Consider the following 25,393-nt stretch of genomic DNA (forward strand, 5'->3'; position numbering starts at 1 on the left):
CTGGGTCCTGATGACCATCCCCACCTTTTGCCATGAATTCAGTGATGATGTAGATGGGCTCTTCCTTGGTGACCACGGCATGCAGCTTCACGAGCTTGTCGTGTTGCAGAGACTTCATCAGGTTGGCTTCAGCCAAGAAGGCTTCTACGGACATGCTTCCTGGCTTCATGGTCTTCACGGCCACCTTGGTGTGTTTGTTGTAGGTAGCTAAAGAGGGACAGAAACAGGGGTGAGGGGTGGTGCCAGAGTGAGGATCCTCATGGGAACTGCCACCCATACTCCCTCTCCCTGCTCTAAAAAAACCTTGCCCAATTAATCCCACCCAAGGAGGGAAATCACCAATTTCTGAACTTCCTTTCTAAGAGGGAAGAGAGTAGTAGCCTCTTAGGGACACAACTTTAAAGGCAAATTGACTTTTGAATAAGCTGGAGAATTTGGTTTCTTATCAGAAAAACTGCTTTTTTGAGTCATTATTCAAATCTGCCCTTCCCTCTCCCATTCCTAGGTCCTTCCCCAAATCTCCCATCCAACCCAGCCCAGGACTCTTACCCATCCAGACTTCTCCAAATTGCCCAGCTCCTAGTAGCCTCTCCAATTTCAGAGATTCCCTGGGGATTTCCCAGGCATCCTTTTCCCAGGGTTTCTGGGGCTTGGGGACCATACAGGGCATGGTTAGCTTCTGGCATAAGCCATCGCTTCCTTCTGCAATAGAACCCTGGCATCAGTTCTAGGTGACACCCACTAGTTGGAGAGGGAGAATCACCAAGGTTACCCAATTCTTTTTAGGGCAGAGAACCCCAACCAGGCAAGCCCAACCTACTAGTCAATTGTAAATTTTAACTTGGATGACTTCTAAACCAGCTGTTGCTGCTATACCCATCCTACTCCAAACACTTAATATACATTCACAGCTGGAAAGGATTGGAGAAATCATTTCTCTACTTCTTTCTGAGGCCCAGAAAGGGAAGTGACTTGCTCAGAGTTACAAAGTAATTTCTGAACCAGGATTCAGAACCAAGTAGAACCAAATCTTCTGACTCTAAATTCAGTGCTTTTACCTCTGCACCCATAGCTCCTTCAGATACCCGGGATTCTCTGAGGAGGACACAGGTCTTGATCTTGGTGTTGGGGAATACTCACTCTTGTAGTGGGCCACTAGATCCTGCAGAGTGTTAAAAGTGCTCCGTGGGGAGATATAGAAACCGCCATTATCCAGGGTCCGGATCTTATAATGCTTCACTGCATCCTGGTGCTGGGCATCATAGTCCCGTATTGATAAGGAATAGCTGCCTGAGTGGGCAGGAGAGGAAAGATCTCGTCATGGCATCTAAGAACCCCACCATCCTTCTGTAACCCCCCTTCCTTAACCCTCCTTCTCCTGGGCGGGGGCTCCTATTACCATTCACATCATTTCCTCAGCCTTTCCTAGGGGACATAGCCCTGGGGAACTGTCCTTGTCAGTAGGCTGCAGCTGAATGAAGGAAATATCAATGCCAATTTAATAATTCCTTAGTTTGGGCACAAAATAAGGTTGTGGGTGTTAAGCTTCCCTGTGTCCCTTTTTCACACAAACAGCCCATACAGGCAAGCTCCTTTGGGAGCAGCAACTTAGAGGTGGCCACACCCTAGTACAATCCAGACAACTTGTACAAGGCAGCACCTCATACCTCACATCATTGCTTGCTCTGTACTGATATAAGCCATGTGATGGAAAAAAACAATAAACCTTCAAACCCTCTACCAGCACATACCCCCTGAAAATCATGATGACCATGCTGGGGAAGACAAGTCAAGTCAAGTGCCATGACACCATGTACTCCCATCTTCCAAACTCTCCCACATGAACACTCTGCTCTCATCTGAAGCACACACCGTGACCACTGACCTTCCCACAATGCTCTGCCAGTCTGCTCTCAGGCTGGCTTCTCCATCCTCCTCCTGAGCTATGTAGCTTCTAGCATCCTCTAGATAGCCCCCATCAAAATGCAACTGATTGCTCCTCTTCTCAGCCACTCTTAGGGCAGTGAGAGGCAAAAAGGTAATCTTAGTACAAAAGGTAACAACAGAAACTCTCCCACTTTAACCCCAATAATAAACTAGTCAACTGGATGAAAAACAGTTTGGACTGTTGGAATGTTGCAGATGATGTCAGACAAGGTTATTGTGTCAATGAATTTCACTTCATTCTGCTTCTTTGTTACAAAGACTATGTAGTCAAGCTGAGTCTTGTTTCCAAATCTTTTACATTCAACGCATGAACCTACTAAGAAAAAACTGCTCCTCTCTTGCCATCTACTCCAGAATCAGTTGTCCAACCAAAATCTTATAGGTACACACACCTCTGTACAAATACTGACAGCAATTCCCACTTCTATAGCACTTCCATGTTCATGAAGTGCTTTCCTTAAAACAGACCTGGGAGGTAGGAAGCAAGTATTACTATTCTCAATTAGAAAACTTAGTCCCAGAGATGGGACTTTCCCAAAATCATATGGTTGATTAAGTGGGAGACCTAGCACTTGAACCCTGATCTTTCTAGGTCCAAGACCATGGTTCTTTCCACTTTTTCACAAAGTATGCACACATGCACAAAAGCACATACATGCATGTACATGTACACACAGAGTTATCCAGACACATTCATTTGCTCACACATGCAACCATCTTTTTTTTTTTTTGTTAATCTCCATCATGGTTATCACCCCTCCACCCTTGTCAAATACAATGAGGAATCTCTGGGTATCCTGGGCCATGGGAACTGACTGGTTCACAGGGGCATAGATTTAGAAATCAAAGAAATCACAGAAATAAAAAAGTCCAACCCCCTATTTTACAGATGAAGACTTTAATCTAGAGCTTTTTCTATTCTATCATCCAGTTCGAACCTCAGTGTTGCTTAACAGATGGATTCAATTCATCACTATTTAGAAGAGAAGGTTCCAAACTTTCTCCTATCTTTTCAACCCTACCTTCTACATTTCTTCCTCATCCCTCTCTATCACCTCAAAGGACTTTACTTCTTACTTTACTAAGAAAATTAAGGCTACCTAATAAAAATAAGGCTACCTCATCCCCTCTATTCCACACCTCAAAACTCTTCTACACTTTTACCTACCCTCTTTTCCTTTTTGATAATCTCTGAGAAGCTCAGTGGATAGAGCAATGGACCTGGAGTCAGAAAGACTCATCTTCCTGAATTCAAATCCAGTCTCAGATGCTTCCTAGCTGTGTGACACTGGGTAAGTCACTTAACCCTGTTTGCCTCAATTTCCTCATCTATAAAATGAGCCAAATGGGGTCATGAGGAGTCAGACATGACTCAGCAAGACAATCTATGAGGGAAGAGTAGTTTTCCTTGTCAAGGCCAACTCAGTCCCTCTATTTTGTACCCCTGAGCCCCTCTCTTCCATCTCTTCTAGAAACATGCTCTATCCAGGAGTAGTGAACCTGTGACCTTGAGGTCACATGTGGCCTTCTAGGTCCTTGGGTGGGTTTTGACTGAGTTCAAGTTTTACAGAACAAATCCTTTTTTTAAGGGGATTTGTTCCATGAAGTTTGGATTCTGTCAAAGAGCCACACTCAAGGACCTAGAGGGCTACATGTGGCCTTGAGGCTGCAGGTTCCCCACCCTGCTTAGTCTCCTTCCCTCTCTCACCTTTAATCTTTCACTTTCTACTGGCTCCTTTCCCACAGCTACAGACACTCCCTGTGTCCTGTATTCTTAGAAAGCCTTCCCTTGATTCTATCGCCCCTTCAGCTGGTATCCTGGAGATCTCCTGTTTCACTGCCAAGCTGCTGGCCTCTCCTCTAGCTCTCTTCATTTCTTCACCACCCACACATGTCTCCCTCTTTTAGAAAGTGTCTTCAGCTCCTACTTCTTTGCTAAAACAACTCTCTCCAAGATTACTAATGATTTCTTCTTTTCTAAATCCCATTGCCTTTTCTCAGTCCTTGGTCTCCTTGACTTCTCTGAAGACTCTGGCACTACTGGACACCTTCTCCTTCCAGATATTTTCTCAGCCCATCATTTTCTTGACACTGCTTTCTCTGGGTTTTTCTCACATCTGTTTGATTGCTCCTTTTCCCTCTCCTTTGCTGATGGAGCATCTTTCTCCTAATCCCTAAATATTGTTGTTCTGCAACTCTGTCCTTGGTCCTCTTCTCTTCTGGTTCTATATCATTTCTCTTTGTGATCTCACAATTTCCCATGATTTCAGTGATCATCTTTTAGCTGATGAGTCTCAGATCTATATATCTAACCCTAATGTCTCTCCTGAGCTCTAGTCCCACATCACCAAATATTTGCTGGTATTTCCACCTTGGCATCCCTTTGGCATATCAAAATCAATATGTCAGCTGACGTGATCATTTTCCCCCTATGTCTGACCTTCTCCCAAACTTCCTTTTTTTTCTGTTGAGAGCACTAACATTCTTCTAACCACCTAGATTCATAATCTCAGAGTCATTCTTTTCTTTTCCTCCTCTCATTTTGGAGAATCTCCAAATTTTGTTAATTCTACAACTATAAGTCATGTCAATCCCTTTCTATCAAAATCTAGCTGGAGGGACAATATATACATACTGAGGCACATATAAAACACATATATGAGGGGCCAGACAGTACAAATCAATGGAGGTGAGAGATGGAATGTTATGTATGAGGTACAATAAGAAAGTCAGCTTGGCTGGTAGAAAAAACAGAAGGGAATAACGGAGAAAAGTAGTTGGGAGTCAGGCTATGAAGGATTTTAAGTGCCAAACAGAAGAGTTCATATATTTGATTCTGCATATAATAGAGAGTCATTGGTGTTTACTGAGTAGGGGAGTGACATGATCAAATTTATACTTTAGGACAGGGTTGGGGAACCTACGACTTTGAGGCCCCATGTGGCCTGGAGGCCACAGGTTCCCCACCCTACTTTAGGAAAATTACTTTGGCATCTGTGTGTAGGATGACTTAGGGAGACAGGGAGAACAATTGAGAGGCTGTTGCAATAGTCCAGGTGAGAGATGATGGCAGTCTGAACTGGGGGGGCAGCTACGTGAAAGGAAAGAAAAGGATAATTTGAGTAAGATGGTAGAAGTAAAAACAATAGATTCTGCAACTATTTAGATACAAAAGTGAGGAACTAAAGATGGCAACAAGGTTGGGAGCCTCAGTGGCTGGAATAATAGTAGTACCCTCCACGGAAATAGGGAATTTTGGAAAAGGAGTAGATTTAGGAAAGATAATGAGTTTATTTTTAGTCGTGGAATTTGAGATATCTTCAGAACACTGAATTTTAAATGCTCAGCAGGCAGTTGGTGATAATGGACTGAAGCTCAGGAGAGAATCTGGGGTTGAAAAGCTAGATCTGGGAGTCATCTGCACAGTGATGATAATCAAATTTATGTGATGTCACTGAGAGAGTATAGAAAGAAAGAGGGTCTGAGATAGAGCATTGGGGGGACATCCAAAGTTAGAGGATATGGTATTCATGGGGTGCTTTGGGTGCATGTATTTGGACACAGTAAAGGAGGAGAGAAATGGGCCATCATGTCAAGGAGCTGTGAAATGCAAAGGAGAAAGAAGGGAGCTTAGGCGAATGGGTTCTCTTTTCTTGAATAACCAAAGTCTTCAGCTGCAAAGTCAGGAGATGGTATGGGAAATGTTAAGAGGTTTTGCAATAGCCACTATGTGAGATGGAGCAGACAACCAATCAGGGAGGAGTAAAAGGATTGTCTTGCAGCGAGGGCATAGTAGACATTAGATAGCAAATTCATTAGTAGCAGTCTTCCAAGTTGTGTGACTTTCTCCAGCTCCATTCAATAGCGTGTGAGTAGGAATAGAGGAGGAGTAAGCCAGGGCCAGAGTTTTTTGGGCTTTACTATCCATCACGTGGTCCATGTTGTTCTCCAAAGTCAAAGTTACATCTCCCACCTCTGTACATTTGCACAAACTGTTGAATGAACTCCATCTTCCTTCAAAGTATACTTTAGAAACTGCCTCTTCCAGGAAGCTTTCCTTTATCCCCTCACTTGTCTGTGCTCTCTCCCTACTCAAATTACCTTGTATTTACTTCTGTGTACACACGATGCCCCAATAGGAGGCAAACTCATTAGGGCAAGGACAATTTGACTTTTGTACTCTAGGATCTAACAGTATGTGGCACACAATATGTACCTAATAAATATTTGTTGAATTGAATAGTAGAAATATCCATGGACAAAGAAGATAGAAAACATAGGTTCAGGTTCTAGCCAGTCATTCACAAATCACTTCACTTTTGAGTTTCAGTTTACTCATCTCTAAAATGGGATAATAGAATTTGTACTCTCTTCCAGAGCTGCTGTGAGGAAAACAGTTTGTAAACTTGAAAGCTCTAAAGAAATAGAAACTGCTACTACTACTGTTCCTTAGTCAAGTGTTTGAGTAAGGAAAGGGCTACGTTCAAATGGTAGCGCTGGGCTGCTCCAGGGGGATAGCTCCTTACTTGTCCTCCAGGAAACACAGAACCATGAAACATTAGAGCTTCAAGGGGCCTTAGAAACAATCTCCTCCAGCTCCCTCATTTTATATATGTAGAAACTGAGATGCCAAGAAGGGAAGAGACTTGCCCCAAATCACACAGGCTAGAATTTGAACCCCAAGCCCATGACTTCTCTTTGTACTGTACCAGCCCAGGACTACCTGATGCTCTGTATCTCACTGCCATTCTCAGACTTACCTTTGGTGGTCTCACTGTCCCGAATCATGAAGGAGCCCAGTATGTTCCCAGGTGCCAGCAGGTGACGCTCCGCATCCTTACGGCTGATGCCTTTGAAGAACCATCTGTGATGGGAGAAAAGCAAGGTGTGAGAGTAGGTGTTGGGGCTGAGAACCAGGAGAGTCCACGGGGCAACCTTGGCTCCTGGGGAGTGCTGGGGTCACAGTAGAGAATCATAGTAACACCGAGTAACAAAATAGACTCTGAGCAAAGTCACCGGTCTGGGACTCAGAGAAGGTAGTCTCAAAGGTGAGAAGATGAAGATATTAAACTAGATTCTTTCTATTCTCCAAGGCCCAGATCACATGTGACCCATTCTATGAAGCTTTCTCTGATCTCACAGATTTCACTCTTTCTCTGGGTTTATCATGTTCTGACGTGTCATATTCATCTGTGTCCATGTCTTCTCTGCCTACTAGATTGCAAGCTCCCAGGGGACTGACATTGCAAGTTACTTATCTTTTTTTTATTTCCTTAAGAGCTGATCACAGACCTCTGCCATAGTAGGTTCTTAGTATTTGTTGAATGAATGTAGTTAGAGAGATCCAGGATCAAGGATTTTGAAAGGGTGCATGGGGTGAGAAAATGTGATGTTGTTTTCACCTCCAGGAAACACCTGGTAATGAAGAGATTTCACAGAACACCATGGACTTAGAGTGTAGCAGAAGGAATTTGGGTTAGACTCAAAGCAGAACTTACTATTTGGGAGGATAGGCTTCAGAGAGAGGCTGACACCTTTTCTGGGAAGACATTCTTCATCTGTCTGATGGTCTAAACTAAAGCATCCCTGCTTGGATATAAATTATAATCACCCTCTCAACCCTGTGTATCTCTAGACTTCCTTTTCTGAGGGCAGGCAACAGGTATACTTACTCCTCTGTCTCCAATGAGTTGATCTGAGCTACATAGTTACTTGGGATATAGCCCTCCTTTCGAGTTGCAAGAGATCGAGCTTTCCACCACTCTCCAGACCTGTAGGAGGAGAAAATAGGATCATCCCACTGTGGCAGAACTAGAGTGATTCAAACCAACCCTCAGCCCCTTTGTTCCTTCACAAGGGAGAGCTCCAGACTTGACCTGAAGGTCAAGGAATGTCACAATTGGACATCCAACTGACGAAGAGGTTGAGTTTATTATTTCTTAATTACGTATAAGATCCCTTCCAGCTCCAACCTGAATGAGTGTTACTTTCATTTATATGAATTAGGAGTTATATTCTCCTTCAAAGTTCTCTTATGAAGCTTCCCTGAGCTTTGCTGGTGACCCTGGGATCCATATAAGCTCTGGCTGGTGCTAGACACCTAAGAAGATGTCTAGTACAGGTGATGGCCTTCACGACTTTTCTGAGGACAAGCAAGTATGGCCAGGCTCAACACTAAGAAGATGGACACCAACAGATGAAATTTTGTGACCATAAAAATGGGGGGTGTTTTGGGACAAGAGTCAATCTTGGCTAAGACAAGACTACAGGCAGCAAAGAGGCTTGCCTGTCCCTTCCAGGGTTCTGACATGAACCCACTATAGGTTCAGTCACATTCAGGGAGACAAACCCCCGGCCAGGACCTACTTTTCTAGGACCATCATCTGGTCACCCTTCCGGAAGCTGAGATCCTCTTTGTGGATGGCTTCGTAGTCATATAGAGCCACAACTGTGATGTCTGTACTCTCAGAGCGTGCTGGGAAATGGAGACACATGTGTCATCAGGAACTGTCAAGTCAGGGCTAGGCCTACCTCCTCTCCACACCCCCTTCACTCCCCTTTGGACTCCTTCAGTGTTTCCCTTTCTTATGTGTTTCCTTTCTCTTTACAAAAGAACTTTTACTATAAATTTAATAACAATTTCAACAAATATGAAAAGAAAATATACAAATTAAACCATGGAATAAGAAAGCAGCCTAGTATATTAGAAAGAATACAAGATCACGAGTTAGGGGCCCTGGGTTCTATTACTGGTTCTGCTTAATAGTTGTATGGTGTTGGGCAAGTCACTTCTACCCCTTGTCCCCTGCCTACCCCATCCTCAATTTCCTCTTCTGTAAAATGGGAATGAAAATACTTGTTCTTTCTGCCTTGTGGGACTGTGGTGAGGAAAGCACAATTCTATCAGAATATGGGCAGCTATTGTCATCACTGTCCTCAGGGCTGCTGACGAGGCCACCCCAAAGGAGAATGTGTATAAGGTGCTTTGGGAACAGCAAAGTACAGTAGGAATGTGATGCTATTTTTTCGTGATCATCTTTTATACTTTAAGAGACTATATATAATACCTATTTTACAAAATAATCCCCATCTAAGCTTTTATAAGTCTGTAGAAAGTTTTGGTGTAATTGTTTATAACTTCAGAGTATTTTCTGTCAAGTGGTGAAGGGTTTAGCATCATAGTGGGTGAGAAACTGGGAGACTTCAGGTCTAGACCTGGTTCTGTGTGACTTTGGGTGAGTCTCCTTCCTGGGCCTCAGTTACCTCCCTCTGGAAAATGGATTGTTTTGGAAGGAGGGGAAGAGGGAGGGAGGAAAAGAGATGAAGAAGGAGAGAAGAGAGGAGGAAGGAGAAAGGAAAGTTTGCTTTCCAAGGTAAGATACTTTCTGCCTGGGAGCTTCTCTGTTTCTTCCTCTGTGCAGCTCCCAGTTCCTTATCCCTTTCCACCCCACCACACCCCTATGTCACTCAGAGATCACATACCATCAGAGGAGATGTTCTGGACAACACTGGAATCACTGATTATCTGTAGAGAGTGAAGAAAAACAGGATCAGGATCAAAAGAATGAATGAACTCAAAGTTGAACTTCTTTTTTTTTTGTAGAGGAGGACATTGAAACCCAGAAAGGGCACAAGACTTGTCCAAGGACACAACAGAAAATCAATGGCAGAGATGGAACAAGATGCCAGGCGTCCAGACTCCCAGCCCAAAGCTTTTTCCACTCTTCTACACTGCCACCTGCAATCTTTAGCAGATTGAGAAGCAGTTGGAAGACATGTCATCTCCTGGAAGGATTAAAGGAATTGGGAGGGAAGGGGGATACAGGACGAGTTAGGTAGTGGAAAGAGCTCTGTGTCAGGAGCTAGAGGATATAGGTTCCAAGTCTGTTTCTCCTAGTTACTATCTGTGAATTTGGGCAAGCCTTAGTTTCCTGCTCTATAAAATGAGGGATGAACTAGATAATCTTTGAAGTCCCTCCTAGCTCCAAATCTTGTGATTCAGTTGTTAGGGACAAAGCTAGGCACCCAGGGATAAGAGGAAATGAAATGCTGCAGCAAAAGATGGCTGAGAGTCTAGGACCTGGCACAGTAGGTGATAAATAAGGAAAGGCTGCTTTCCAACTTTGTGTGGGATTTATCAGAGCCTTAAAGGGCTTATGCAAGAGGGTACTGGGGATTTGGGGATAAAAAATTAGCCAGCTTCTAGAGACTTCAGAGTAGATCTGTCCAAGGGAACTGGAGACCAATACCATGGACTAAGGGTTCTCTTTGGGCATATCCCCACCAAACAAGGCAGGGAGAAGACAGAAAAAAAATGACTGTTCCTCATGGCACAAGTCAAATGGGGAGCTCACTATTCCCACCAAACCTGAAGTCTTGCTCACCTTTTTTCCAGAGGATGTTGGATCTGGCACATAAACAGGGCCCTGAGTATTTGTTTGAGACTCTTTTTTGGAGAACTTCCCACCATCTTGAGTAAACCTGGACTTCACACACCCCATCCTGGGAGAGAAAAGGGGAAATGTAGCTCTGTGCCCATAGCATCCCCATGGATCCAAATCAACCCATTAATAATAATACCCTTTTCTGGGTATCCAGTGTAAAAAACTTTTTATGCCAAAGGGCAAGAGATACAGATATGATAGAGATGATTATGTTTTTGTAATATAATTGGTATAATTAATCACATAAACAAAAACCCCAATACCATATAATTATATTAATGAATACAGAAAAAATTTCCATCAAGATACAACATTCACTTATTTAAAGCAAAAAAACAAAAGCATAGACATAGATGGGCCCTTCTTTAATGTAATCAAAAGTACAGATCCATAACAAAAAGCTAGCATTATTAGCAAGATAGAAGCATTGAAGGCTTTTCAAATAAGCAAAGGGGTAAAACAAGGATTCCCCCTCTATTCCCCTATTATTTGACATAGTTCCAGAAATATTAAAAATAGCAACAAAAGAAGAAAAAGAGATGAAATATAAAAATGTCAAGGAGGAGGAAAAATTATCCCTTTTTGCAGGCAATATAACCACATATATAGAAAGCCCCAAAGAATCAGCAAAGAAATAAACGACAATGGTTAATAGTCTTAGTAAGACAACAAGATACAAAATAATCCACAAAAATTGCTAGCATTTTTATACAGTGCAACAAAAGTACATTACATTATACCTCAAAAGAGTGGGAAAGAAATGCCATGCAAAACATCTAGAAAATACACAAAATATTTGGATGTTTACCTAATAAGACACACAAAGGATTTAGAGAAAAATATTATTAAATACTCTTTACAGATATAGTCAGAGGGGCATACAGTCTCTCTCAAAGGAAGTCCATCCCTATTATTCCTTGGTTGTCAGATGATGTAATATTACCTCCATGTACTGGAAATTCCACTCAACTTCAGCATGTTGTTAATGAATCCCTTAGACCTCTTAGGATAGTGAAAGCAGGACAGTTTAACTAGTGGTAATATAAGAAATAACAGACAGTAGCAGAAACTCTGTGTCTCCTTTATAGAAATAAAGGAAGGCTTAATTCACTGTTCATGGTTGGGCCACACTAATATAATAAGATGTCTACCACCTAATTTAACTTATAGATTTTTTTTTACAATATACCAACCAAATTGCTGTGGGTTTCTTTCTCATTAATCTAAATAATACCAAAACAAATTAGAAGAACAAGATGTTCAAAGAAAACAAAGAAGAAGAAAAGGAATAAAGAGGGCCTAGAATTACAAGGGCACAAAACTATATTATAAATCAGTAATAATCAAAACTATTTGGCATTATTTTAAAAAACTAAAAAGTCAATCAGTGGAACCATCTAGAAAATGAAGATGCAGACAGCAAACACAGTACCCCAGGATTCTGTAGTCTTAAGAACACAGATTATTGGGGAATAGACTCCCAACTTAACAAGAAACATTGGGAAAACTGAAAATACTAGAAGCAGCTGGTGGTGCTGTGGATAGGGTGCTGGGCTTGTCAGGAGTCAGGAAATTCTGAGTTCAAATGTGGCCTCAGACACTTACTAGCTGTTATCTTGGGCAAGATCTGTCAGTTTCCTCATCTGTAAAATGGGGATACCTACCTCACAGGGTTGTTGTGAGGATCAAATGGGATTATAATTGTAAAAATCACTGAGTACATTCCCTGACATAGTATAAATGCTTATTCCCTTTCCCTACTTTCATTACTAATAAAGAAGACTTTATATGTATATAGCATTTCATGGCTATAAAGCATTTTTACATTCACCCTTGCTGAGGTAGAACATTCAAGGCAGGCAGAGAGTGAACAAGGATAATCTAGGCAATTGGGTCAGCTCTTAGCTACTGCAACAGGGGCTGCTCCCTGTTGGGTCCGAATGAGAGCCAGGATGGCGTAGTGAATAGAGTGCTGAAATTGGCATGTGGAAGACTTGAGTCTGAGTCATCTCTGATGCTGTCTGGGTAACAGCAAGTCATTTAATCTCCCTGAGTCTCAGTCCTAGGGGGAGTAGAGCTCCTCTCCTCAAGAGTCCTGTGATGATAGATAAAGGTATCAGTTAGTCCTCTCTCAAATGCCTAGGAAAGAAGGAAGAGATTGGACTAGGTGTTAGAGGCCCTCCTCTTAATGGTAAGAGTACTGGTTTCTGAGGCTTTGGTCTTGGGCTGTACTCTGAAGGTAAGGAAGGGCCTTCTGTTTGAGAGATGAGTTCTCATGTCTGAGCCAAGAAAGCAAATGAAGTCTTAGGCTGCATGAAAGAGAGATGTGGCATCTAAAATGAAAAATCCCACAGAACTTTGCTCTGGTTAGATTGTATCATAATATCTTGTCTATTCATCTCCCATCTCCATTCCCATTCCCATTTCCATCCTTGTCCTGGCCCCCATCACCTCTCATCTGACTGCTGAAATAGTTTCTTATCCGGAGTCCTTATCCTCAATCTCTTGTCCTACAACCCATAGTGTCCAAGTTGGCTTCTTAATACACATCTGTGATTAAGTCCTACCCTTCATCCTCTCAATCAATGAACAAGGATTTATTAAGCACTTTACTATATACCAGTCATGATAAAAAGTGCTGGGGGATACAAAAAGAGAAACAATTTCTGTGCTCAAGGAGCTAACCTTCTAGTGGGGGAAGCCAACATAGAAAAAAAGGAGCTGAAAAGTAGGTGGAGAAGAAGATACCAGACATTGTGTCAAGCACAGGGGATACAAAGAAGGACCAAAAAAAATCCCTGTCCTCAAGGAGCTCACTGTCTAATGGGAGAAAATTGCACATAAAAAGAAGCTAAAAGGGACGGAGGAGGGGGAAGAAGGGAAAGGAGTAAAGAAGGAAGGGGAAAGGGAGAAAAGGTGCCCTGTGAAGGGGCAGGATGAATTCCTGTAGCCAGGTGGGAAATGATGAGATGACCACCCTAGGCTCCTTCCTTAAATGGAAGATCTGGGAGGAGCTCTCCCTATGTTCACTCCCCAACCCCCACCTTATCCAGTCACCTTACTTAGCTGTTCATCTGGACTTCATCATTGTCTCCAGAAACTCATTTTCCCATAAGATCACATCAACTCTGAAACATACCTCCTCAGTGCCTCCTGCCCCTTGGGTACCTCTAAGTCCAGAGAATCAGGGATGACTGGCCTGAGCCCTTTTTCAAAACAGAGATTCTAGGAAGAACTCACCAGTGGGAAAAGGCTCAGGTTGGAGTAGCAGCAGAGGAAGCTGAGGCATGACCTAAGTCCCCTGCTCAAAAAACCTTCAATTATTCCCTAGTGTTGTTCAACCCCATGAACTCAGGTCTGAGAAGCCAAGAGTGTTGGCTGTGACCATTATAACTAGCCAGGTGCTGAGCAAATTACTCTCCTTCATTGGGCTTCAGTTTCCTCATATGGAAAATAGGGGGTGGGACTAGATTAATTCCATGTTCTATGAATAAAGTCCAAGCTCCTTCATCTGGCATTTCTGGCCCTTCACAATTTGTTCTCAACCCACCTTTCTAACGTCTCCCTCCCCAAGCTGATTCTCTTTACACAGAGAAGTTTTAGAGGACCATTTGCTCATCTCTGAGAACATTCTTTGCTTTCACTTTTGCCTTCTTTTGAAATTCCTATTCATGTCTTCTTTCTCTTATGCCTATCCCTCATTAAAAAAAAAAATCATCCAAGAAGCTTGGATACTTAGATACTTCCTTCTCCAGGGAGACTTCCCTAATTTTCTTCCCTATTCACTTGAAGTGATCTCACACACCTTTGACCCTCTCAAGTTCTCTTTACATTTTCCATGCATTGTAGCTTTTTGTGTTCTTGTCTAGTCTTTCTACTAGACCAGGGGTTCTTAATCTTTTGGCGAAACTCATAGACTTCTCCTCAAAATAATATGTTTAGTTGAATAAAATAAAATACATAGGAAACCAAAGGTTAGTGAAAATAAAGATGTAATTGTTTCCCAGTCAAATTCATAGACTCCTTGAGTGTCCATGGACCTTAGATGAAGAAATGTCTATACTAGAGTGTGATCTTTGTGAGGTCATGAACTCTCAATCAAAGACTCAAAGAACATTAGAGCTGAGAGAAGCCCTAAAATGTCAGACCTGAAAATGACCTTAGTGCATAGAATGTAAAGGCTGGAAGGAATCTTTGAGTATATAACAGTGGTTCCTAACATGAGGACTGTGGATCTTTGTGGGGGTTCATAGAATTATTGCAAGGAATTCCCAGATCTAAAGGCAATGTAGAGGTGCAATGTGGATAGTACACTAGACTTGGGAGTCAAGAAGACTTGGGAGTCAAGAAGACCTGAGTTCAAATCTAGCCTCAAACGCTTATTAGCTATGTGACCCTGGGCAAGTCACTTGATCTCTCTCAGCTTTGGTCTCCTCATCTGTAAAATGGGGATAATAATAGCATTTAACCCCCATAATTGTTATAAGGATCAAATGAGACAATAAAGCACTTTACAAACTTTTAAGTGATACATAAATGTCTATTGTTATTATTGTCGTTGTTACTGTGTGCACACTACACTTTGTCATTTATATTACATTTCATTTGTGGTTGAGAGGGGAAAAAAATGCTTTGAACCTAATTTTCACATGCAAAAGCATCTGGTTGACTTGTGGCTACCTGTTTGTTCTGATTGCCATCTGACAAGGCTGTAAGTACCAGATGCCTTTTCTCCACAACATATGTTTATGAAAGTGAGTTTTCTGCACTTGTATTGAAATCTAAATACTGAAGCAAGTGGTATGTGGAACTAACTCTAAGTTTCATTATTTCATCCCTTCAACTAGACTTCCAGTACTGAAAGCTACAAGCTGGGCTCTATCCACCGTCTCACTAGATAACACAGTATGACCAACAAGTGACCATCCTTTGTGAACTGCGTAAAGAATGTCTCCTATCACAATATTTCAAGTGTACATAGAAGGTGTTGTAATTAATTAAATATCAATTCACTTAAAAGCATCACCAAATTTGTTGAAACTTTTTGTCAGGGTTTTGCATGTTTTTTCAATCAATATATGTAGGGACAGTCCTTAAATTTTTTTTAATTATTAAGAAAAGATCCTTAAACTCCAAAAAGTTGGGAACCACTGGCAGAGAATATAGAATGTTATAGCTATAAGAGTTCTTAGAAACCATTTGGTCCAACTAGATAATTTTTCAGATAAGTAAACTGAGGTCTGGAGAAGAGATGCTATGGACTCAAAGTTTCCTAGCAGACCATATATCCATGGCCAAAGTTTCCCTTGTTCTCTCAGAACTCCAGGATAAGTTAAGGTAGATTACTCTCATTTCCCTGAGGGCTTAAATTGAAGCCCAAATGGCGGAAATGACTTGACCAAGACACACAGAGCACAAGCTCAAAACTACTGAGTAGCTAAGTGGTGCAGTAGATAGAATGTTGAACTAGAGTCAGGAGTTCAAAATCCCGCTTTATTAGGCTTGTGACCATGGGCAAGTCACTTAACCTCTGTTTGTGTCAGTTTCTTCAACTGCAAAATGGGGATGACAATACCATCAACCTCACAAGGATGAGGATCAAATGAGATAGAATTTGTAAAACACTTGGCCCATAGTATAGAATTAGTAAATACTTATTCCCTTCCTTCTCCTCCAGTCTTTTTATACCCATACAGTTCTCATTTAGCCCCCTCCAAAAAACAAACAAACAAAATACGTCAAACCTCTGATCTCTATCTACCATTCTCATCCTAGGGAAATGAAGGAGAAAAAGTCAGCTATCTGGGATGGGTCTATTCTTACCACTTTCAGCACACCTGCCTGGGCACCACACCCACCACCCACCAACTCCTCTACACTTTGTCCCAGAAAGGAGATTTTACAGGGACACGGTCTAAGGGGTATGCACACCTTTCATTACCAATGACCACATAGTGCTCAGACTTTGTACAGAGCAAGAGAGCAGAAGAGGCTTTGCCTTTTAAAAGTTTTTGATTTAAATCAGGGCTCAGAAGCAGCACTGCATGATGGAGAGCTCCATCAGGGGCACTGGAAGAACTGTGCTCTGCTCTAAATGGTGTAGGACCTTGAAAAAGTCATTTCCCCTTTCTGGGCCTCAGCTTCCTTCTCAGTAAAAGGAAAGGATTGAATTAGGTGATTCAAAGAGATTTTCCAGTCTTGCCATTTCATATTCCTAGATTTCTTCCAGTTGTAAGTTTCTCTGATTCTGATTCTAAAGCCTAATCCTCTGGTCCATCTGCCATAATAGGCTGCTAGGCAACAGTGTTCTGGGTCTTCTAACAGAGTTAACTTGAACTATGTTAATGGGGACTGGTTGAGGTTAAACTCTAAAAAAAACCCCATTCTGTTAGTGTCCTCTGTCCTCCCCCACTCCCCTAGGTCATGAGCCCTTCAATCTTCTCCATGGGATCACCATGCATCCATTTTTCTTATCTCTGGATAGGAGTAAGAATAAGGAACAACTGATTAGTCTGGTGATAGGAGAGATCCAGACCTGGAAAACTGGGACTCCTGGGTACTTTTCACAGATCTATCTTCTGAATGACTTTGTAAAAAAAGATGGGATTGGGTATATAGGAGGGAGATTGACTTAGCCTCTCGCTGGGCCCCCTGGGGTCTGTTTGACTCCCTCCTCATTAAGGACAGTGATTGCCAACCTCTTCTTGTAGATGGGCAAACATGGGGCAGGAGGACAGGATGCAGAGGTTGCCCAAGATCCTCTGGGACTCTGGAAGGGTCTAGCCCAAGAGGAGCAGAACCCAGCTGCAGTTTAACCACTGATGCCACCCACACACCCCCTACCTCAGTACCCAGTCACCCCCAGCTGCCCCCACCTGCCTATCCCCTCAGACCCACACATCACCTCTGTGCTTCTCTTTCGCTCAGGAACTTCAAAGCCCCTCCTCACGTATACTAGTTTCCTGAGAGGAACAGGAAGAGTCTATCTGTTCTTCCCATTTTGTAGAAGGGGAACCTGAGAGCCAGAGAGATTAAAAATCTAATCTCAGGTCTCGCAGCCAGGACTTCTGGTTCCTGTTTCGTGCTTCCTTCATTTAACGTTTCTAAGCCAGGCTTCTCCCATTCCATCAACATTCTAATCCCTCTTCTCTTTATTTTTTCTCCACCTTTCTATCCCTTGCCACATTACTCTCTTCTCCCATTTTCTCACTCCCGCTAGGGCCCCCAGTACACACAGCTCTTCTATTCTCTTCCCTCACGAATTGGGTTCATATCACCGCCTCCCCATAAGTAGCCCCAGACTGGGAACACACCTGCAGTAACACCACAACCCGCTGGCCCCGTTTACGCTACCCATTTCTTCCAGCCCTGACGACAGAAGGTGGTGGGATGGTTCTGGAGAAGCTCCTGAAAGCCTTTGGAACTCACCTGACCTTCAGTCTTCTAAACTGCCCCAAGACGTGCGGCTCCAGCCCTGCCCCAGGTGCCCCCAACTCAGTCTTCTTGGGGTTCCGCCGCTTCTGGGGCATCAGGCTGCTCCAGTCGGGTTGAGGAGAGGCTGGCTCTGTGGTCCCTTGAGAGTCCTTTGGGACTCAGTTTCCCTTTGCACAAGGAACTCTAGGCGCCTCTGCTTTTCCAGGGGATGGAAAGGTTGGGGAAGGGAAGTGAGTTGGACACAGGTGGAGTGGTACTCAAACAGACATCCCAGAGCGATCTTAACCCTATTCTTTCTCCTCCTTTCCTCCTTGCTTCAGTCGTTAAAGTGTCCCCTGGAGGGGGGGGAGGGTGCGGACAACTGGAGCTACAAGGAAATAAACCTTGTCTTTAGTTGGTCCGCTACGGGTCCGCGGAGCATCTGAGTTCTAGTCAGCTGGAGACAAGCTCCGCCTACTACATTGCCACCAGCCCCGAGCGGTTCTAAAGCCACCCTTAAACTAAAGTTCTCACAACTACCTGAAAGATTCTAGTCCCGCCCACAGGAGTTCAGACTGGACGAAACATTCTAGCCTCGCCCTGAAGCCTTCAGACTTTCCTGATTAGGTTTTCTCCCCTACCCCATTTCCCCCTAATAGCACTATTCCCCTCTCCCTTTCCCGTGTGACCCTCCCGATCAGCGTCATCACTTCCCAGACCCTTCCCTGTTTCTCTGCGGTTAAAGATTTCCTTCTCTCTGCCTCTACTGTGGGTTATTCAAACATCATGCAAAGTCCCTAACACAGGAACAGTCGCTTTGACGTTTGGGGCCACTGATAATATTTTCAGAACAACTCAGAGGTTTTCTGAGACAGGGAGATCAAGCTCTTATCCATTTGGTTTTTCACTATCTCGATGGTTAGGCTCATTTATTTTGAGGGATTCCCAACAGTTGGTGATCTGTTTGTGATCCTCTAGGCGAACTGTTTGTGGGGATCAATTGAAAGAACTGTAGTCGTGTAAAGAGCCCTGAACTTAATGATCAGAGGACAGGGGTTCACACCCCAGCTCAGCCATTCAGTACCTGTGTGACTACGGGCTAGTCATTTTCCCTCTCTGGTTCTCAATTTCTTCATCTGTAAAAACGTGGGAGTTGGACTATAAGACTTCTGTCCTTTCCAGTTCTTAATTAATCTAAGACTTGGGGGGAGAGGCAGGAATTCGATCATTATTTCTATACTGAAGTAACAGGGGGTCGATCATATTCATAACGAATCCTCTATTATTTTAGTCTAGACAACTTTCCTTCTTCCATGCTAGGAGGAGAGAACTGTAGAAATAAAATGTTAGGACTGGACAGATGCTTAGAAATCACCTACTCCAACAAATGAGGAAATTCCTCTGAAAGTTACATACAGCTGATTGTAATAAGCCACTGAATAGCAAAGTCCATGAGATCAGTGGTCACTTGGGGAGGAGAGGAGGGGAGAATAAATGAAAGAAAATATAATTTCCAAAGACTTACAACTGACCCAAATCCCTTCTTGTTCTGCTTACCCTCCTTTGGACATGTTCCCAGTTGTCAAATTTTTTTCCTGACTGGTCTTATGATTTCAGCAATGCAGGGATTTCCCAATGAGGAACCTTTTTTTTTTTTTTTAAACCAATACAGACACTCACTCTGCAATTTTTAGTCTTAGAGAGTTGTCTGGGGGCACTAAGAATTTAAGTGATTCCTCCAGGGTCACAGAGCCAGAATGAATCAGAGGTAACTCTCTCTCTTTTTCTTCCTCCCTCCTTCTGTCTCTACTTCCCTCCCTCCCTCTCTCTCTTCCTCCCTCATTCTTTCCCTTTCTCCCTCCCTCCCTTTCTTTCTTCCTCCCTCATTTTCTATCTCCCTCTCCCTCATTTCCTCTCCCTCATGCCTTCATTCCTTCTCTCTTTCTCCCTCCCTCCCTCATTTCCCCCCTCTCTCCCCCTTTCTCCTTTCTCATTCCCTCTTCCCCCTTTCACTGAGACATTGCCTCTCCAAGCTGCCAATGTCCTTTCTAAAATGTGAGGCCTAGAACTAAACTGGAGTATGATGTTCAAATTTTATTTAAAAATTCATAGAACCTAAGAGTCTAAATGGACCTCAGAGATCATCCCTCTAGTCAATTTCTTCTACAATCCCTAAACAGAGCTTCTGTGTAAACACTTCCAGTTGCAGGAAGCCACCCACCTCACAGTGAATCCCTTTTTCATGTTAACCTATTACATTCCCCCATGTTAGGAGCAAAGAGCTATAGAAAGAGGATGTAGGAGCTGGATAGGTTCTTAGGCAGTCTAGCCTACAGATACAAAAACCTCATCAGATTCACGTAAGTAACTAAAGGAAGAAATCAAGACTACCACTCGTCAGTGCCCTTTCCATGCTGCCTTTCTAGGTGATTTCTAAGATTCTTTCTAGCTCTAATATTCCAGGTTCTATGGGCTGAGGTCTCTTTGGACTCTAATGTTCCTGAGTGGGAAGTGGGGGTGAGGGAAGACATGATGACCATTGCCTGGAACTCTTATGCTTTGCCAGTGCTGCTGCCATCACCCCACAAGGCGTTCCATAGGAGAGGCTAGTATTATCTTGTTCACTCTGGGAGGCAGGAGACTTGGGATAAGTCCAGTTTAGACACTAATTTGCTGTGTGACCTCGGGCAAACTTTCTTCCAGCTCGCATATACCATGTTCTAAGGCTAATCTAAGCTCCAACATTGTGTTCTAAGGTCCCTTCCAGCTCTGGTATCCCATGTTTTATATTATAAGGTCTCTTGGAGTTTCAATATCCAATGTTCTAAGCTCACTCACAACTCTGATATTCTGAGTCTAGACCTCTTTACACCTTAACTAGGGTACAAACAATTGTGTCTCAGTTTCACACCCCAGAAAAAAAGAAATCAATATTGGAATCTTATTTTTAAAAAATTAGTTCTCTATACAGAATTGTATGTTGTCATGGGGAGGGAGGGGGGAGTGGGTGGTAGGTGTTGGGGGGAGAAAATCTTAATTTTATGGCAGCGATTGTAAAACATTAAAAAATAATAACAAAATTAAATTAAAAATTAAAAAAATTAAAAAAAATCGTTCTTTTGCATCTCTTGTATTCCTAGCAAAGTACTGAGCTCCTTAGTGGACACACACATACGTATATATACACATGTACCCTCACATGTGTTTACACACAAACACATACATACAGGTATATACATATATGCATGCACACAAGGCACATTTATCTAGGTGCAATGTGCACACAAAAACACACACGTGTTCACACACATGTATACTCACACACATGCTCCAATATACATGCAAGCAGATATACGTGTATGCCCCAACAGGTATACTCAAATGTACACATCCCTACACACATGCAGACATGTACACACAAGTACAACCACATATGAGCACACAAACACAATCCATGCACATACACCTGTATGCACACACAGGTACACTCACATGTATGTACACATACACAAAGTTCCTTGCCTTTGAGGAGCTTACAGCTTCTTTGTTGAATCAGGATAAGTATACATTTGTGAGATAGATAACAAGACAAGGGAGTAGATATAGAGCGTATACCCTAAACCGTATGGTAGAGATTCTAAGAACTATATATGTGGTGTACAAGTTAATACTATGGGAACTCAGAGCTGGGAGATGGGCAGGGTTCCTTGTGAGTAGGAATAGTTAAAGAATACTCAAGAGGGCTGTGGAGAGGCTGAATTTGAGTAAGAAGCAGAGAGGGAAGAAAGAAAGAAAGGAAGGAAGGAAGGAAGGAAGGAAGGAAGGAAGGAAGGAAGGAAGGAAGGAAGGAAGGAAAGGGAGGGAGGGAGAGAGGAAAGGAAATAAGCATTTATTGTCAGGCAAATATTCGTGTACCAGGCACTTTGCTAAGCACTTTACAATTATTATCTCATTAGATCCTCACAGAAACCTTGTATAGTTGGTGTGAGTACATTCAATCCTGCCATCTACCTACCTGAAATGGAAAATGAGGATGAGACTTTGGAATATGGCTTTGGGATGCTATGGAAACATTGGGACTTCCTCACCTCCTCAGGACAGCCCATTAAAAATCAGAAACAGGTTTCTCATCTATTAGACTCTTTACTGCTTCCCCAGATTATATCAGTAATTAAAATTCCAGGAGACACTTGAGAAAACAGTATTCTTGTCTGTGTAAATGACTTCGCTGACCAAGCAGCTAAAATCACACCTTTAATTTCTCAAATTCCTAAGATATAAGTCCTCATAAGCATGGCCTTAGTACACCCATCTCTCTCTGAAGGCCTGCCTAAGACTTCTAGCCTAATAAAAGAAGAGCTAACCAGAAAAAACTGCTCGTCACAAAACAAGATAAGCTTCAAAAGGAGGGATGTAAATTTGATAAAACTATGAAACTATGGATTGGTCCAAATGGACTTCTAGTACTCCCTTAGAATTTATCCATCCCCATGATGGAATAACTTCCTTCATTCAGTCACTGGGGACCCAACAAGCTAGTGGAGTTAGTTCGAAAATATTGGTGGGACATGTAAAAAAATATTTATAGCAACTTCTTGTGGTGGCCAAGAACTGGAAATCAAGGAGATGCTCATCAATTGGGGAATGGCTGAACAAGTTGTGGTATATGAATGTAATGGAATTCTATTGTGCAAAAGAAATGACAAACAGGTGGACTTCAGAAAAATCCAGTAACACTTTTATGAACTGATGCTGAGTGAAGTGAGAAGAATCAGGAGAACATTATACACAGTAACAGCCACAGTGTTAGACTTAGTAATTCTCAACAATGCAAGGGCCTAAAATATTTCCAAAGGACTCATGATGCAAAATGCCATCCACATCCAGAGAAAGAACTAGGGAGTCAGAACGCAGAATGAAGTAGACTATTTTCTCTTTTGTTTTTTCTTTGGTTTTGTTTTGTTTTTCTCATGGTTTCTCCCATTCATTTTAATTTTTCTATGCAACATGACTAATGTGAAAATGTGTTTAATAGGAATGTATGCGTAGAACCCATATAAGATTGCATGGTGTCTTGAGAAGGGAGGGCGAGGGAGGGGGAGAAAATTTGGAACTCACGGAAGTGATTGTTAAAAACGGAAAACAAATAAATTAATAAATTTGGAGGGGGAAGAAAATACTGAGCCACTAGGTGACAGAGCCACTGTCACTGCCTATGGGATGTGTCCCACCTGCTCCAAGCACAGCATCCAAACCTCTGAAGCCAGCTTATGGTCAGTTTCCTTTCCTAGATGAGCCCTTTGAACTTTATTCAATTTTATTTAACTTTATTCGATTGCCACCTGCCCTTGGATGTAAATATGCTTTGGTTATGGTATGTTTTCCCAGTGGCTGGAAGTGCTCGCTTATCGTACTGCCACAGCCTCTGGGGCAAAAATTCTCTTAGTAAAAATCATCTCATTATGGGGGGTTCCTAAAGAGAAACATAGTGATAGAGGTACCCACTTCACAGGAGCTTCATTAGCTAAGCTACTTTCATTCTGGCCAATTGCTCAGCACCTCCATTGTGCCTATTACCCCCAGTCATCTGAAATAGTTGAAAGAGTTAATGGGATACTTAAAACCTCCCTTGCTAAACTCTCTGAGGAACTAGGTATCCCTTGGTCCAAAGTTCTTCCTTTAGCCCTGTTAAGCCTTAGGTCTAGACTATTTGGTTCCCATAAGCTCAGTCCCTATGAGATATTAACAACATCCAATACCCCTGTGCCCATGGTTTGGGAAGCATAGCAGCCAAAGGCTCCTTCCTATAATATTGCATTGGGTTGACTCAGATGATATCAGAGACTTACCAGTTTGTTTCACAGTCCCATTCTTTAGAAACTTCAACCGAAACCCAGCTCCTGATCCAACCTAGTGACTGGGTCTACTGGAAACATCAACTCTGAAAACACTTCTTGGAGCCATGGAAAAAGGCCCCTTTGAAGTCCTGCCCACCACCCCCAATGCAGCCAAACTCTGGGGAGTGGAGTACTGGGGCCACCTGTCACATCTCAAAGAGGTAGTACCTCCCACTTGGGTTTCAGAACCCACAGGTGACCTGACCCTACAGATTAAATGGAGTCTGAGTCAACCGACATCTGAGGTGGACAGCTGTTCCCAAGACCCCCAGGATGAGAAGACAACAGCTAATGTAGACCAACAACTCAAGAAACCGGATGTCAGCTGAGGTTTGTAGTTACTCCCTCTATGAATCAAGGCTTTTTTTTTCTCCTTACTACTGTTCCTTCAATCTCTTAATGTTCATGGAAATAGCAAGTTTTTCTCTTTCACTTTTATATTGTATTTATCTCCTTAAGTTGTGATTAAAGAAAATTTTGCTATTTACAGTAAAAATTCCTGGGATTGTAATTTGTTTTGCATTTTGATTTCATGCATAGCTGAATTTTCACAAAGCCAATATTAGAAAATGGCATGTGCGGCAGTGTGAGGGCTGCTAAGGTGAATGTCTGTGCCTGGGAAAGGTTGTGAAGATGACTTAGGACACAGCCTAGGTATGACCCTCCTGACTTTATTTACCCATCATGTTATTTCCTTTCTGGAAAAGGAAAATTCCCACCTGATTAATTCTGTGCCTTGTTTTATCACTCTTTAGCTACATGGTTGGCTGTCAGATGCTACTCATGCCTGGAATCAAACAGAGTTAAGGAAGTTTTTCCCCTGTTATATGATAACTATGTCCCTCTTTTTTCCTTTTATAGCAAATTTCTATAATGAAGAAAATTTTCAAAATCATATTTCAAATGAATGTTCCTCATTGGTCTTCAAGGGTCATTCCAGCCTTTTTGGCTGAAAGGAGGAAATGAGAAAAGAATTTATAGTTTTCATGTTAATCAATATGATATGTGCAATGAATATACTAATAATTTAGTTTTCTCAAGAGCTAATTTCTAGCTTGAGAGTCAGAGCTTACAATGCAGCTTGAACTGACTAACCAAAACTCTGACAACACTCACAATCACTGGACTTTAAGTGAAACAAATCAAAGATTGTAGAACCTGTTCCTCATCATCCAACTCTGGTTCTGTACTTTAGGGGAGATGGTCACAATCCCCAAATACTTGATTCCAGAATTGTTGTATTGTGGGACTTGTAGGTTTCTCGTGGGAAATCATTAAATGATTGTTTGTAATCCACCTTCCCCACTTGTGATTTAAGTATATAACCTGTGCTTTTACTTCAGTTAAGGGAACATTCCTCACTCTGAAACTGATTAATGAAACTATTTGATTACTGATACTCCGTTCTCTATGCCTACTTTGCTCAGCTCAGAGCATTTTCAGGTTGGAGACTGGCTCAGTAAAAATCCGGTTAACACTTGGGAGGTAAGTACTATTATAATCTCCATTTTATAAATGAGGTTAAATGACTTATTCAGGGTTACACAGCTAGGAGGTATCTAAGACTGGATTTGAATTCAGGTCTTCCTGACTTCAGAGCCAGTGCTCTATCCACTGCACCATGCAGCTGATCTGGGCTGGGGAGCTTAAAGAATATGGATTAGCAGACTAGAAGCAGGGACATTCAAGTTG

General features: G+C 42.4%; 1 protein-coding gene across 5 annotated transcripts in view; it reads right to left on the reverse strand.

Moving 5' to 3' along the window:
* HCK (HCK proto-oncogene, Src family tyrosine kinase) overlaps nucleotides 1–25,393 on the reverse strand; it is a 58,375-nt gene that overhangs the window by 18,340 nt on the left and 14,642 nt on the right. The window contains exons 2-10 of one of the 5 annotated variants that reach the window (XM_072631611.1): nucleotides 17,820–18,018; nucleotides 10,332–10,449; nucleotides 9,430–9,472; nucleotides 8,314–8,422; nucleotides 7,620–7,718; nucleotides 6,708–6,811; nucleotides 1,141–1,290; nucleotides 550–702; nucleotides 25–207 (exon numbers count right to left, since the gene is read on the reverse strand). In XM_072631611.1, coding sequence (XP_072487712.1) covers nucleotides 25–207; nucleotides 550–702; nucleotides 1,141–1,290; nucleotides 6,708–6,811; nucleotides 7,620–7,718; nucleotides 8,314–8,422; nucleotides 9,430–9,472; nucleotides 10,332–10,449; nucleotides 17,820–17,920 — 1,060 coding nt within the window. In that variant the 5' untranslated portion in view covers nucleotides 17,921–18,018. Of the gene's footprint in view, nucleotides 1–24; nucleotides 208–549; nucleotides 703–1,140; nucleotides 1,291–6,707; nucleotides 6,812–7,619; nucleotides 7,719–8,313; nucleotides 8,423–9,429; nucleotides 9,473–10,331; nucleotides 10,450–17,295; nucleotides 17,798–17,819; nucleotides 18,408–25,393 lie in introns of those variants that run through there. The other 4 variants (XM_072631610.1, XM_072631614.1, XM_072631613.1 and 1 more) reach the window with 4 other exon arrangements.

This window comes from Notamacropus eugenii, chromosome 1, assembly GCF_028372415.1.
Source record: "Notamacropus eugenii isolate mMacEug1 chromosome 1, mMacEug1.pri_v2, whole genome shotgun sequence".
Taxonomy (NCBI): Eukaryota; Metazoa; Chordata; class Mammalia; order Diprotodontia; family Macropodidae; genus Notamacropus; species Notamacropus eugenii.